Here is a 15,749-nt window from a genome sequence, read left to right as displayed (position 1 = left end):
GACCAGGAAAGTGGTAAAACTATTAAACTATGTTGATAATCAATAAAAGTAATTAAATGTTTAATGCAGAAATGGCAGGTGGTTTTCAGCTTCTCAAATATGGAGATTTCCTGCTTTTCTCCATTTTTTATTATACAAAACTGAATATTTTGGCTTTTGACTGGCAAACAAGACATTTAAAGACATCACCTTGGACTTGAAACTGGGATGGGCATTTTTCACAACATTTGAAAACATTTTTTTTTACAGTGGCGAATCAAAATTGATTCCAGGCAAATAGATTACTTTTTCTTATGGACTGAGGCCTGCAGTTTGTGTTGCATCACCTTGACATTAAATGACCATTAGACCCAGGAATGTTAGTTGATTCCTTTTCCACATGTCAACAGTGTTACTTTCTGCAAGCACAAGTGGTCCAATCTGTTTTCATGACAGTGTAAACATCAGAAATCAATCTTTTCAGTTGTGATTTAGACCACTTTCATATGTGTATCAGACTCAGGTCTAATCTTTTTGTAAGGAAACATCAGTCTGAACAGTCATGTCAGAATTAATGCAACTTTTACGTCACTCACTCATCTGAAGTGTGACGCCTGACGGAGACGCTTCATGTAATTGCGCTGATGAGATTTTCAGCAATTAAAAAGTTGTGCCACCCGCGCCGTCTTCTCCACAGGCCGCCGCGAGTCGCCTGAAGGGGAGGAGGTCATGGTAAACTGTGAGACTTAAGCATGACTCAGCAGATGGATTTTTCTCCTGCACTGATGCGCACCGTTTGTACTGCGTCACCTTGACATCAAATGACCATTAGCCCCAGGAGCGGGACGGCCAGGCACACAGGCAAACGGAAAAAAAAAAAAAAAAAAAGCGTTAGCTAGCAAGGTCTTGATCAGCGCTCTCCTCATAAGTCTTGATGATGGCTGCCGTGTCACTCGTTACATTGCTCTTCTGTCCTCTAATTGCCCCTCAGCCGCCACATTTCTCAGCATCTAATCATCAGCAAATGTCATCTGAATGAGATGTGAGCATGTGTGTGTGTGTGTGTGTGTGTATGTACTTAAGTAGATGAGAGGACCTGGCTGCTGTGCGGGGCTGGAGGAGGTGACCTTCAGGGGTGGTCCGGGTATTGAAATCACAGGGAGGAAGCCCTGATGCGGGGGCCCTGCCTGGAAACCCCTCCGTCAAGGATGACACTGATGACCACATCCTAATTGAAACAAATGTGCCAATTAGGCAATTCATTTCTCACATCCTCTGCCACACACTTGCCAGGCTAATTTGTATTTGTCCCTTCATTCTTTTTTTTTTCTTCCTCTCACCACCTCCGCCCCCCCACTCCTTCCTCTCCCCGTCTCTTTGTGTATCTCTCTTCTCTTCCCTTCTGCTCGGTGAATCTTTTCATCATTACCCAAGGGCTGTTAGCGGCAGACAGACAGCTAATGTGCAGCGTGGCCCCAAACACTGCGAGGGCCAGCTCGTGCCACACGTTAATTGCCTCTTTCAAGTCACAAATTTCCCAGGATAAAATTGAAATAAATACATAAAGAGTCGGAGGATGGGGGCGCCGCCACTCGTGTCACCCATTCAGTGACAGATGACTTTAATCATGAGAAACGAGACTCCGTCCCCCGAGTCCTCTGTCTCTCTGTTTTCTTATCTCTCGACGATGCTAAGCGCTTTACCTCTGATGAAACCCGCGCTAAAGGCTATCTTTTAATTGTGGAGAAGAATCCGGGAGCCTTTGAAGATCGGACGGCGAGTTTTCTTCAAGGCAAACGGGGGGGGGGGGGGAGGCTTCAGCCACCATACACGTACAGTACTCTTCTCCTCTGAAAAGGAAAAATTCCCACTCCTGCTAACAGTGGCACAATTGACTCAAATAGGTGTGAAAAAATACTGAATGTGAGAAATGATTACTGTGTTATGATGTTCATTATCATTTTTATTCGTGTCAATATATACCTGCAATCCATCATCCCTGGGCTCTGTGTGTCATTTCTATTTACCCAGTGTTTGCATGCCCACAGGCACTTCCTATTTGCATCCTGCCAGAGTGTTGTTTATTATAAAGGGTGCCTGTGTGTGCGTCCTATAAATCCATCAGCCCAGCCCATTCTGCCACACTATGAATATAATTTGCAAACGCAGCGATGCAGCTCCTTTACCAGGGTAGAAGCACTAAAGCGTCACTAAGTTTGTAATTCATAATTAGTTTTCCTCTCTGTTGCTGGTAATTGGTTATAGGGCTTCTTTTGACTGCCTAATGGCTTTAGTGTTGGTGGTTGTGCTGCCGAGCTTGGAGCAAATCCCAACATGAGATCCGCATCTTCTGCGAAGTTGAGAACTAAAGGTTCGGTATGCTCAGAACAAGTCTAGGGAGCTCATACCTTTTACGAATGGCAATGCTCTAGGGCAAAGGTCAGAGCGCAGGAAAAATACTTAAACACCAGAATAGGTTGATTGTCGGTTACTCTCAAAACAACATAAGATTAGCGTAGGCTCAATCAGCAAGACAATCTTTCTGCCTCATTCATTCACAACTCTCTCTTGCTCTATTTCCTGCTTATTCTGAATCAGCTGATTATGGGTGTTCGCTTATCAGCTAACCAACCAGATGTAGCCACTATCTCCATCAGCCAGTGATGTAAAATCTGTTCTCCGCTCTGCTGTTGTCAGCTGTCATTTCAGTGTGGAATCATTACTACCCTTCCCCACCCCGTTCCCCTCCTGTTCTTCATACTCCAGCCCAGGCTGAGCTCATCAGAAGTCCAGTCCTCATCACATCCTGATCTTCTGCCATCCCTTCTTCTTACATTAATCGTGGCTTCATTACCCCCTTATACCCGATGATGTCACAATGGGGTCTAATCGCCAAAGATTTTCCATATCTTTCATCCAGATTGTGCACATGTCAAATAAATATATTTTATACACTCAGAATGAGGTCTCTCCAGATTGAAATATTACCAGTGGAGAGTACTGACCACTACAGGCTTACTGAACCTTAACTATAATACATAGGCCATGTGACATAAGTCAGGTGACATTACATATGTGGTTTATGTTGTAACATTGTAGTGGTTTGAGTTAAATAACTATGTCATTTGACGAAAGTCACATCACTCATGCGACAACATAACATGTCACATGTTACGTTGTAAAATGGTTGCAGTTTGAGTAGGAAGTATTTTTGGGCAAGTTACTCAGGAAGTGTAATAATATCAGTTTTTTCAACTTATTACTCCTACTACTAAGTAATAATTTACTTATTACTTGTTTTCAGAGGTTATTAATTTATTTGATAGTAGATCACTTAAATTTTACTTAATCCATCAAATTCTTAATATACAAGTAATTGGTCATCGATTAATTGTTATCATCCCTAATTACTAGTTATATTACTATATTACTTTCGCACCTTGTTGGCAGCCTTGTTGTGCTCCCAAGTTGAACTGCTGATCCAGTGAAGTGTTGCTGTTGTTGCTGTCCAGATGTCGACTATGGTGAAAACAAAGTCGGCCTCTCCGAGTGTGAGTGTCAAATTAGATTCATCACCACAAATTCTCTCTCAGGGAGCCGAACAAACTCAAAATACTGACAATACTTCCACCTGTGGACAGCATGCCTCCCTCCTTCTCCCACATCCTTCATCCTTTGGAGAGAATATTACAGTAACACTATTAACAGTAATTACTGAGTAAAATATATATATTTTTAACCTTTATTTATTCAGGTTAGGTTCACTTAGAGTGATGCTCTCTTTTGCAGGAACACCCTGATCACATTCACACTTAGAAGCTGCCTAGTACAACCGTGGTCTTATCTGCCGGCCACTGGAGCGGTTGGGGTTAAGGACCTTGCTCAAGGGCACTTCAGTGGTGGTAATGAGGGAATGAGAAGCACTGACTTTCACTTTCCCCACCTAGATTTATCCTGCCAGTTGGGGGATTGAACTGTCCGGTCCAAAGCTTGCTTCTCTAACCTTTAGGCAACAACTGCCTTGATATATTACTGTCCAACACTGGGCAGAAAGTGGCGTCACTTGCGCGACGAAAGTGGTGTTGCAACAAAGATTATGTCCTTATCGATTTTACTTAAAACTTTAAATAACTCTACGTTTGCTTTTTGTTTCACACAAGACTTGAACCCTGGTCTCCTTGGTGAAAAGTCCTGTGCTTGTTCACCTTCAGTCTCCTCCGACAGTTGAGGTGGCAGTGGTTCCTGCATGCAGTGAAATTGTAACGGTGATGGATTGCTGATTTGTAAATGTAACCTAATTACTGAGTACTTGGATTGCCAATCTAACAGATTACATCACTAGTTACGACAAAAAAAGTCATCTGAGTACTCATTCATCCATCCATATGTCACAGATGTGCGGACAGATGTAGTCAAAAGTAGCACATGACATCCTAAAAATCTGGGGGAAATCTGTTTCTGTGAAGCCATTCAAGTCTGGAACCCAACACTCTTGGCTCTGATGTTATATCCACACACCTTTCCATACAGAAGTAGTAGCCATTGCTCCACAAAAAGCCATAATTTAGAAAGGTGGTTCTCTTTCTCCTCGTCTTCATTACCATCTGATCATAAATCAACTAGCTTCCTCTGCACATCAGCCTATAAAAAACTGAAAACGCTGACTTCAGTGGCCTCCATGTTTAATTCTGCTTCACAGTGTGCTGTGTGACGTTGTGTGACATGTTTTTGCTCTTTCGCAGGTCAGTTCAGGACCATGAGCCGTTCACACTGAAATCTGATATTGGCTGGATTTCAAAAGTAGAAAAAAACAACCACACAAAAAATTCTGATCTGAGCAATAAACCCAAAGGCTTGCAGTGTGAACGTAGGTGGGGCAAAAAGCCTGCCATCACAGCCTCCTTTCGACTCCATTATACTGTTTCACAGATCTCTCGCCCAAAGCCCTGTCTTATGCTTTTAGTCTTGATGCAAATAGGCATACTTTCAAAAATTCTACCCTCGAAGGCATTTGTGGTGTTGGTCTTGTTGTACACACTGAAAGTGACAGAAGTGGTTGTGTCAAGAATGAAAATTGTGCTCAATAGGGTAGATAATCCAGCCTGTTAGTATTGCAGGGGAGGTAGGGAATAAAATATTCACTGTGCTCAGGACTCGCCAAAAGAGAATACCAATACCTAGCAGCACATGTGATGAGCCCTCCTCATGGTTAGCATGTTATACTCTTATCAAATTAGTAAAAACATTTAGAAATTGCTCCATTTTCCCCCAAAAGTCAAATTTCACATCAAGCTGATGAAATAAATGAATACAGCAAAAGAACAAGAAACTTGAAAATCACTTTAAATTAGGCTGTAGCTCTGGATTTAAGTTACAAGAGGACCAATTCACAGAAAACAGCAGGTAGTTGTTTGTAATTATTGCTGGGGTGGGGATTAAAAATGACCTACATATGCACTCCAGATTGGATTACTGTAAAATCACTGACCAGTGCAGGTACAATCACACCACCTCCCCCACAAACAAAAATACAGTCTGAATGGAGCTTTAGCTTCATACCAAGAGTATATATAGTATTATTTTTGTGCATCCGTTTCACAGAGGCATGATTTGACCGAGTGAATGGTCTCACCTGTGACCCGCTAACACCTGACATCATTCACAAGTCATTGCCTCATTCGCTGTCAATGATGCATGCCAAAACCATCATTTGTGGTCCCCCGAACAGGTCGGAGAGACCTGGTGTCCCTGCAAACTGAATGAGACCTCCAGCTGTCAAATTAGCAGCTCTGACACCGATGTTGACCCTGATACAGCACCTGTGTTAAAGCCTTTGAAATGGGCAAATTTTTAAAATGGCAAACTGATGCAAACTGTGATTAACATTTTGGAAAACCTGTAATAAAAGAAAGAATTTCAGATTTGAGAGAGAGGAAACAAAACAATAAAGGTTTCCACCACTGAGGCCAGAATTTTATTTGAGCAAACCAAGCAAATTTGCAATACTGCTGTTGCATTAGTGGAATATTTTAACATCAAATAAAGTCAGCTCAATAACAGACACTCAAGCAGGTTAGTTCTTCACATCTGACAAAATCAACATATCAGAACCAGAGTTATCCTGACTTTAAGGCCACAACTCCGAAAACACCGGATGCTACATTTCCTATCATTTAACTCAACAGCAGCTTTCATTAGACGTTCCCTACCTGGACAGCTGCCACACAGCTTTAACTACATGCCACCAGTTTGTAAAGCCAGCCATTTGTTATAACACTTCAAGCCCCAGACAACCCTGATGACATCATCAGGGTTGTTTTAACAATAACTGGAGTTTTACTTCCAAAAATGTGGTAGGTAGACATTAAAATAAAGGCACAAGAACTACTTGGGAAGGTTTGGGTTAAAATAAATATGTTATATACAGGCAAGTTCACATTGGTCATGTACAAAAGTTCATGACCGTAATGTACGTAAGTTATGTACATAAGTATGAAATGTAATATTATGTTAATTGTGTTACTTAAAAGTTACATTATGTCTTTAAAATAGTCAAGATGGACTATTGGTTTCACAGTCCTGTGTTTATTTGACACATCCTTTCACCCCATGTGCATAAATAACACAGATAATTCCTAAATAAAGTCCTGTAACATACGTAACATCTTAAAAAGAAGTCAAATTATTATACCTTATACATATGTAAGTTAAAAAACTTATGTTCATCACGAGTATGTATATGACATACATAAATATGTGACACAAGTTAAGTAAGTTAACTTATGCACAGTACGTCAGTTAAAATAAGTCAAACTTGACTTTAGATTTCACACGAGAAACAAACCCTGGTGTCCTGGCTGAAAGTCCTGTGTTTGTTTGATCTATCCATTGACCTCATCAATGTAAACAACATACATAACATAACATAATGTAACATAACGTAACGTAACATAGTGTAACATAACATAGCGTAACGTAGCATAACATCACATAATGTAACGTAATGTAGCGTTACATAACGTAACATAACGTCACATAGCATAACATATCATAACATATCATAACATACTAGAACTGATCATTTTAAATAACTTATGTAACGTATGTTGAGTACTTACATAAAAGTCCCATGATATACGTAATGTCTTAAAAAGACATCAAAATAAGTACTTTTGTTGCTCAACTTTAAAATGAGTATGCAAGTTAACTTACATTATTAGTACATGACACAAGTTAAGTATGTTACACAAGTTAACTTATGTCCTTTTAGTTTTACACGTAAAACATAATGCTAGACAGACGCCTCCAGAAATGTCGCCACACAGGTATGCAGTGTCATAGTTTGAAGCACAGGGGCACTGACCAAGCAGCCGTATTTGACATGCAGGGAGTGGGCTGATACTGTTGGCTTTCCAACCCGTCTCATCATCTGACCACTTGTTCTTCTTGTCCTGTCAAATTTCATCCAGCAAACATAAGATCCAAGTTGTAATGAACCAAAAAAAAAAAAAAGTCATATAGTCAGTTGTTTCAGAATGATGTCTTTCACAAAAGCGCGTCATGTCTCTGTCCTTTATCCCCTCTCCTGTGCAGGTGGAATGGCTAAAAAATGAAGAAGTGCTGAGCTCCCTGACTGATGACAACATTGACACCCGAGCGGACCACAACCTCATCATCAACGAGGCGCGGCTGTCCGACTCGGGCAACTACACCTGTCTGGCCAGCAACATCGTGGCGAAGAGACGCAGCGCCACAGCCACTGTAATAGTCTTCGGTACGCTGTCCTCTCTCCCAGCTGCTGTTATTGCTTGTTACAACACATTACAGTGTACTGACACACTGTTTACATGGCACTTCAGATCAATTTGTTTGGTTTCCTTCACCCCTACACAAGTGATTAAGAGACCCATCTCAAATGTTTCCACTGAAGAGCGATGTTTCCTCTTTATTTCGATGAATGTATTATTCAAAGACTCAATTTACTGCCTCTCATTTAAAATCAATGTGTACTTTATGAAAGGAAATAAGCCACTGTGTCTTAATCTCATTTAAAAGGAGTGTTGCTTATTAAGTATTTATTTGCCAGAGGCCTTCCAGCAATGTGGGTTCACCAGCTTTGATAGCGCTGCTGAACATTTAGCTCTTGCACACGTTAGACAGAGAGATCATTGAGTAAACCGCTTCAGTCAGAGCACTAAGTGGTCGACTCCAACCTGTCGACCAGTATGAGTCAGTGTCGCCTTTAGAAATGGCAATTTCATTTAATGGCTGTTTTCTTTGCTTTCGCACACTTTCACGTCTTTATCTTAATCCAAGAGCAAGGAACATTGAACTGGCAATTAGGAAAGAGGGAGCTGTATATCCACCACAATGAATGTGCGGTGCTCAATCTGCTCCAGCGGTTCTGCATTGTTGCCTTGCAGTGCCTCGCAGCCTGCATATTCATTAATAACCCCGGCTCTTGTTGGAGTATTTAACTACGCCAGAGTTCTGGAAAAGTAATATGTGTTGTTTTGCACTCTCCACTGACTCTGCTGAACTCTCTCCAGTGAACGGCGGCTGGTCCCTGTGGACAGAGTGGTCGGCCTGTAATGTGCCATGTGGGCGGGGTGTCCAGAAGCGATCTCGAACCTGTACTAACCCGGCGCCTCTCAACGGCGGGGCCTTCTGCGAGGGCATGTCTGTACAGAAGATCACCTGCAACGCACTCTGTCCAAGTCAGTTCCACTTAATTTCTGAGTCTCTGCACAGAAATGTAACACTTAACTTTATGGAGTTGTACTGTACAGATACAAAAGTTACTGGTCGCACTTTATTTTACAGCACACCAAGAAGACATAAGTCATACTATTTATCAAATTAGACGAAAACTAAGAATAAGATGTTCTTTATAGACACAATATTACCCTACACTAACAAGATTGCTCTTTGTTTCATATCAGACAAAAACTAGAAATAATTTAAATTTATTACACAGCATTAGACCCTTATTAGATTTTATTAGAAGGTAAATAGAATTTTACAATAGAACTGTGCTGTAAGCTGAAGTGTATTATTTCCCACTGTTGGACTTTTATTGGACTTTATTAGAGGGTAATTTGGAATATATTACAACATAACTGTACTGAAAACTGAAACTAAAGTGAAATCACATATCTTCTACTTCCCCATTTAAAAACAATACATGAGCCAGACCTACGAAGTAAAGGACAAAATTAATATTAGAGGCAAATGAATGCTTTGTCCAACTATAAACTTTAGTTTACTGTATGGTTCTGTTGTAATGTTTCTGTAATTAGGCACTAAAAAGTCTAATAAGGGTCTAACAGTGGGAAACAGTACACTTAAATTTACAGTACAGTTATGTTGCAATTTATCCCAAATTACACTCAATTAAGTCTAATAATAGAAACAATACACTTTAGTTTACAGTGCAGTTCTACTATGTTGCCCTCTACACATGCCTCTAACAAAGTCTAATAATTGCCTTACAGTAGGAAATAATACACTTAATTTCACAGTACAGTTCTGTTGTAATGTGTCCTGAATCACCCTCTAATGAAGTCTGACAAGGGTCTGACATTGGGAAACATTTTGGGTACATTTTAATTTACAGTATAGTTCAGGTGTAATGTCTTCCAAATGGCCCTTTAACAGTCCAATAAATTAAACAATACACTTTAGTTTACAGTATGGTTCTAGTGTAGTGTGTTCCAAATGACCCATTAATAAAGTCTTATAAATTAAACAATATACTTTAGTTTACAGTGCAGTGTGACTGTAATGTGTCCATAATTACGCTCTGAGAAAGTCTAATAAGAGTCTAACAGTGAAAAAAGATACACTTTGGTTTACTGTACAGTTCTGCTGTAATGTGTTCCAAATGACCTGTTAATAATATTTAATAAATGAAATAATACACTTTAGTTTACAGTACACAGAAGTCTAATAAGGGTCTAAGAGTGGAAAGTAATACTCTTTAGTTTACAGTTCAATTCTTTTGTAATGTGTCGCTTACTACCTCTTAATAAACTCTAATAAGTGTCTAACAATGGGAAAAATAGATTTAAGTTTACAGTGAAGTTATTTTGTAATGTTTCCCAAATTACACTACACGAAAGTTGAATATGTGTGATGGGAAATAATGCACTTTAGTTTACAGTGCCAATCTGTTGTAATGTATTTCTAAATACCCTCTAGTAGGTCTAGTAAAGTTCTAACAGTGGGAAACGACACACTTTGGTTTACAGTGCAGTTCTGTTGTAATGTGTACCCAGTTACCCTTGAACAATGTTAAATAAGGGTCTAATACCCTCGAATAACAAACATATTTCTAGTTTTTGTCTAATTTGATTAAAAAAAAAGTGCAGCTTGTTGCGTCTTATTAGTGTACTGCAAAATAAAGTTCAGCCAAGTTACTTTTCTCTTGGTGTCAAAAGTTATTCATATTTGCTTGAGAATGCTTAAGCTGACATGTCAAAAATTATGAGAGGCTATAATAATGATATTAGTGTATGACAAGCTATTAATTATTTACACTTCTAGCACGATTTTTCCTTTCCTTTGTTTTTTTTCAGATGACACACTGTGTTGCCAGGTCTTTTTTTAGGCACTTTGCACTATCACAGCATGTCACCCACATTAACATATTTGACATTTATCCGTTGCTGATATCCAGAGTGGCTTAAACGACTTGAATGAGCTTAAAATCATGTCTCATTAGCATAACAGACGACCGATAATAAGGATTGCGAGGGACAGATCCATAGTGACAGCATCCGTTTGCCACCGCGCCAATTGTGTTGGAGAGAGAAGTGCCGCATGGAAGTAAATAAAAAGAATGAAAAGAACAGTGGGTTTATGATGCAAAATAAAGTGAGTGGAGGAAGCAGCAGTGAGAGAGGGGATATGACTCAGTGTGCCGTGTGATTCAGGGGGTGAAGGTGAGCTGTGGTAGTTCTTGAAGAAATGGGTTTTTACCTTACAAGAGCAAACACAGAGGGGCTTTGCTGTTCTGAGCAGAAGGGTGAGGTTTGTTCTCACAGAGGCAGGGGTGATCCTATACTGTGAGTGGTGTACAATCAGGCCCATCATTGTACAGACAAATCTGCAGGCTAGGATTGTATGTCTACAAGTTAAAGGCAGGGCTGATTCGGAGCCAAAAATAGTGTTACTGGTAATGTACAGCCATGCTAGCAGCTCTACGGGGTGGAAGAATGCATCTTTGAGCTAATGCTAACATGCAGATGTTTAAGCAGGCAATGCTTGCCGTGGCTACCATTTAAGTTTAGTGTGTTAGTGTAGCAAATCATCTCTCTTGGCTCTCATCAGCCATACATGCCTGAACAATGGAGCAAGTGGAGCATCTGAACTGCCATTAATAGGCTGGAAGACTTGCATCCCTTCTTTGGCTATTTTTAAACATTTGAGCTAGTTAGAATTTAAAAAAAAATGTTACTTCTGGACTTTTTATATGTAGTTCATGAACTGAAAAGTTACATGTGGCAACCTTACCTAGATTCTGACAGCTGGAGAAGTATGTAAACCACGTAAACTACGTTACTGCAATCTCAATATCTATTTGGTGTTCAATTATTGTGCTGCACTTGTCCCAATTAAAACCAGTGTTAGACACACTGACTCTGTTGCCGACAGGTCAAAAAAAAAAAAAAAATCACAAAGGAAACAAAATGTTCCTCAGCAGATAGCCCAAGTCCGCCCTTTCCAGTGGACCAATATGGGACCTACCTTCAATATTAACAGAAGTCAAAGGCAAGAGAAAAATTGTGCCAGGTTTGCCAATTTAAAAGATAATTTTATTGTAAAACTGTTGAAGTGTCAGACTGCGAAGATATGTAATTAGAAAGACTACACACCCAGAAGAGGCATAAGTAACGTCATGACTTTCTCCCTCCAAAAACTACACACAGGTCCACGCAGGACTTACTTGTTCTTGTTATATTGTTTTGTTATATTGTGCAAGACCAGAGATGTAGTTCACTGAGCAGTTTCATATAAAACTAAAATAAAATAACGACAAACTGAGACTTTCTTGACCTCTGTTCATCCATAATCGCTTATCTTTGACCGGTTGCGGGTGGGGCTGGAACCTATCCCAGCTGACACTGGGCGAGAGGTGGGGTGCACCCTGGACAAGTCGCCAGTTCATCGCACACATAGAGACACACCTACATTCAATTTAGAGTTATCAGTTAAACTAGAACCCACATGGACACAAGGAGAACATGACAAACTCCGCACAGAAAAGTCTTGCCCCAGCCACAAACTCCCCAGCCATGGGGACACCATGCCGCCCTACTTTCTTGACTTGTAAAAGTTTTAAATTGACAAACAACATGCGTGTAATTCTTGGCACAGTTCAGACACAATCAAAAAATAATTTGTCTCTCGCCATTGGCCTACGGTTTATTTTTTCTGAATTTACTTCCCATGGGGCACACTGGAATGGGCGTGACTTAGGCTCTGTATTCATAATCTGTAAACCGGTCATGAAACTCATTCAGAGCAGCTCATATTTAATGTTTAAGGTAGGTGCACTCTCTACATCACCAAACAGGAATTCAACAAACCAAGTAGTCACCTCAGTAATGATTGAAAGAATTCCTCGAACACCATCAGACACACACTGAATGAACAATGTTATGAGTCATGTTTAATTTGGCGTCAATCTGATTTTTGAAACAGTTTGCCTCTCATTCCCACAGTCTTCCCACAGAGTCGAGGCAACAAAATCCAAACTGAAAAGTTTGTGTGTATCTGTGTGTATATTAATGCCATATTGACAAGAAGACTGTTGACATATGATGCCCTTTGTCTTTTGTTGGTAGAGTCATGTCTTTTCATGGACACGTGAGGAATTGTTCCATATTTCTTAAAGGGAGTTTGGTGTAATATTTTCCCCAGAGATCACAGGGAGCTTTAGTTTAATTCAGACTGCTAATGTGTATATTTTTGAAGGTCTTCTTCACTATAGAAACACTAGGTAGAATAAGAACTAAGGTATGATGTTGACTGCTGTTATTTACTGGTTTGAGTTCTTGGCTTAATAATGTCTGTCTTGATTACTGATGGAGGCTGATCAGGCTAATTATCAGCTAATTGTAATCAGTTTTTAGCAGCAGTATGCAGGAAATATTTGCCCTCTGTGTGCGTCAGCTAACAAACAGCAAAAAAATTGGTTTTGATTCATCATATGCCCTGTTGAGCTACGTAGATTTGTGACTAGCCTTTGCAAACTATGAAATATATGCATTATATACACTCAACACTGACAACATTTTATCTCTCACTGCTGAAAGTAGAGAACACAATAAAAACTGCTATTAATTTTAACATTTAATAGTGCAATATAAAGCTTACCTTTATAATAAAAGAGCAGCTTTATTGGTCATGACTGAAGGCTCCGTATTGTGATTATTCAGGTGGTAATCAAATGAAAAATTTCCTGCCATACGTCTCCCTGCCTGTCATTAATTTTGCACTGACGCTTTTAAGTATAACAGTGACCCCATGCCACCAGACAGTTACTTTTTGTAACAGTAAAATCAAATTAGCTGTAATTATACTGTGGAAACATACTAAAACTTGTAACTGGATCACGCCCAACCAATGTTAAACTCAGTATGTTTTACTGATTCACTGTATCACCATTTTGCATTAGCACTGAACAGCATGCAGACAGTTCAATATAAATGTTTCCTCCTTAGGTTGATAAAAAATGTATGTTTCTTAAAAAAGTATTAATGCAAATTAGTTCTGTGTGAAAGTAATCCTGAGAGACAGGTTCGCTCTGGAAAACAGTTGCCCTTTCGCTTTGTACATTAACTCCGCCAACAAGATCATCTCCGCCTGAATTATGTATGCAGACCTAAATCTCAAATCTGTGACAGATCTAAACCAGCTGGACCAAATCAGATATGTTTGATTTCTACGACCTGACATATACATTAGTAAATGGGTCTTATCTGCACAGAAATGAGGACATTTTCTCAGCTGTCTGCATTCGGTTGCGAGGTCTGCGTATCAGTTGTAAGAGGCAATAAAAGGGACCAACAAAGAGCTTCCAAAAGACACTGCTTTCCTTATAAATAATTTAAAAAGACACTGCGCCAGTTAAACTAAATGGAAATGTTTGTCAGCTTTTAACCTTTTCTCTGCAGAGCTACAGAACAGAAAGGTTAGATCTGGTGCAAAGACCACCGGTAGCGCCATGAGGCATGTGAAGTGACACAGGATGAGGCAGCGGGGGGTTGTCATTTAAGATTCTGGAATATACAACAAGTATGTCTCACTTGCAAAATAAATAAATTTGTACCTTGTCATCTAGTGTGAACATATTTCCCACCTGTGAAACGCACTGTTATGTGTTGAAAGTGGTGCATTTAGAGGCAAGGTTAATTGTTGTAGTGTTCTCCCTGCATAATAATATAATCTAACCTGTAGTGTGAGAATGTAAATACAGGGGCGACCTGGAGGGTGACAGACTTGAATGTGACAAAACTGAGGCAGAAACAGGAGGGAAGGTGTTTGCAAGAATTAGAGAAGATGGAGAAAATAAGGTTTTGTGAAAAAAGTTGAACTCTAAAGTGGTAAACGGTGTATTTAACAGCTGCTATGTTGTGTTAGTGTGGCTCCCAGCTTGACTGAGCTCAGCTCTGCACATCTGTACGCATTATCAACACATGTGAAGTGAACGTATAGAATTCTGCCTTGTCACCTCCGTGCAGATGTTGGGGCCCCTGTAGACCTGTCAGTCTCAGCACACTGTTGCGCATCCTGTACACATGTCGCCTTGTTTTCCCAAAGAGCCCCGGAAGCCTGAAAGCCGGGGCTCAGAAATTGGCGAGGTCATCCTGCGAGGGCGTCCCGTGCCAATTTGTTCGGTTTGCGAGGCCTCAGACTGCCAGGGCGCAGATGGGGACAGACAGTCAGGTCTAGTTTAATGGCAACAGAGAACGCCAGAGCAGGATGAGAGAGAGATGGGGAACTAGTAGGAAGGGAAACAAGTCAGGTGGAGAGAATTAGAAAGATTCCTGACTCTCACATCATTAGAAGTAAAAGTAAAAGGTTGTGAATCAAGTTAAACAGAGGATTTATTACATTGAATTTCAACACATTCCTATAACCCATCTCATGAAATATAGCAGCTTGGTCAGTGGCCCTATATGCTTGAGAACTGCACCTGCAAAGCTCTACGGTCATGTAGGAATAACAAATATGCAATTCCAGGTAGACTTTCAAAATAAAGGCCCAAACTCTACTTGGTTAAATTTTAGAAAACATCATGGTTAGGTTAAAATAAGCCACAGTAAGACAACATACGTATTAGGGATTAATATTTTACCTGAAAATGAGACTTTTTCTATGCCAGGAACAGAAGGCAATTTTCCCAGGAATCCCGGGAAAGTCCTGCTCCAGTCAAATTCTGGCAGCCACAGTTCTGCTCGACTGCGACTGCCAGAATTATGAAACGCTAAGTTTATTGTCTGTGATTTGTCTTCTGAGAATAACAACCTCGTGAAAGTGACATTTTACAAATCTTAATTATATAAACTAACAAAATGTGTTAAAGGAAGACATTTGTTATTTTCTAAGCCATTCTGTTAAACCAAGTATTCTACAGCTGCTCCGCTGGTGTGAGCCGAGGCTGCGAGTGTGAGCTACCTGCAACAGATTCAACAATTCAGTGAGCCAACCATATTAACCATAGTATTGGTGCAATCACAAGAGGTCAGCCTGCAGCAGAATGA

At 40.1% G+C, this 15,749-nt stretch overlaps 1 protein-coding gene across 1 annotated transcript in view; it reads left to right on the top strand.

Annotated features, from left to right (window-relative positions):
* unc5db (unc-5 netrin receptor Db) overlaps positions 1-15,749 on the top strand; it is a 200,444-nt gene that overhangs the window by 73,405 nt on the left and 111,290 nt on the right. The window contains exons 5-6 of the mRNA XM_084729244.1: positions 7,573-7,753; positions 8,529-8,696. Coding sequence (XP_084585370.1) covers positions 7,573-7,753; positions 8,529-8,696 — 349 coding nt within the window. The remainder of the gene's footprint in view (positions 1-7,572; positions 7,754-8,528; positions 8,697-15,749) is intronic.

Source organism: Lutjanus erythropterus, chromosome 10 (assembly GCF_056507025.1).
Source record: "Lutjanus erythropterus isolate fLutEry1 chromosome 10, fLutEry1.hap2, whole genome shotgun sequence".
NCBI classification, from domain to species: domain Eukaryota; kingdom Metazoa; phylum Chordata; class Actinopteri; order Lutjaniformes; family Lutjanidae; genus Lutjanus; species Lutjanus erythropterus.
Note: the sequence above shows the minus strand (reverse complement) of the source record. Positions and strands in the feature narration are given on the sequence as shown.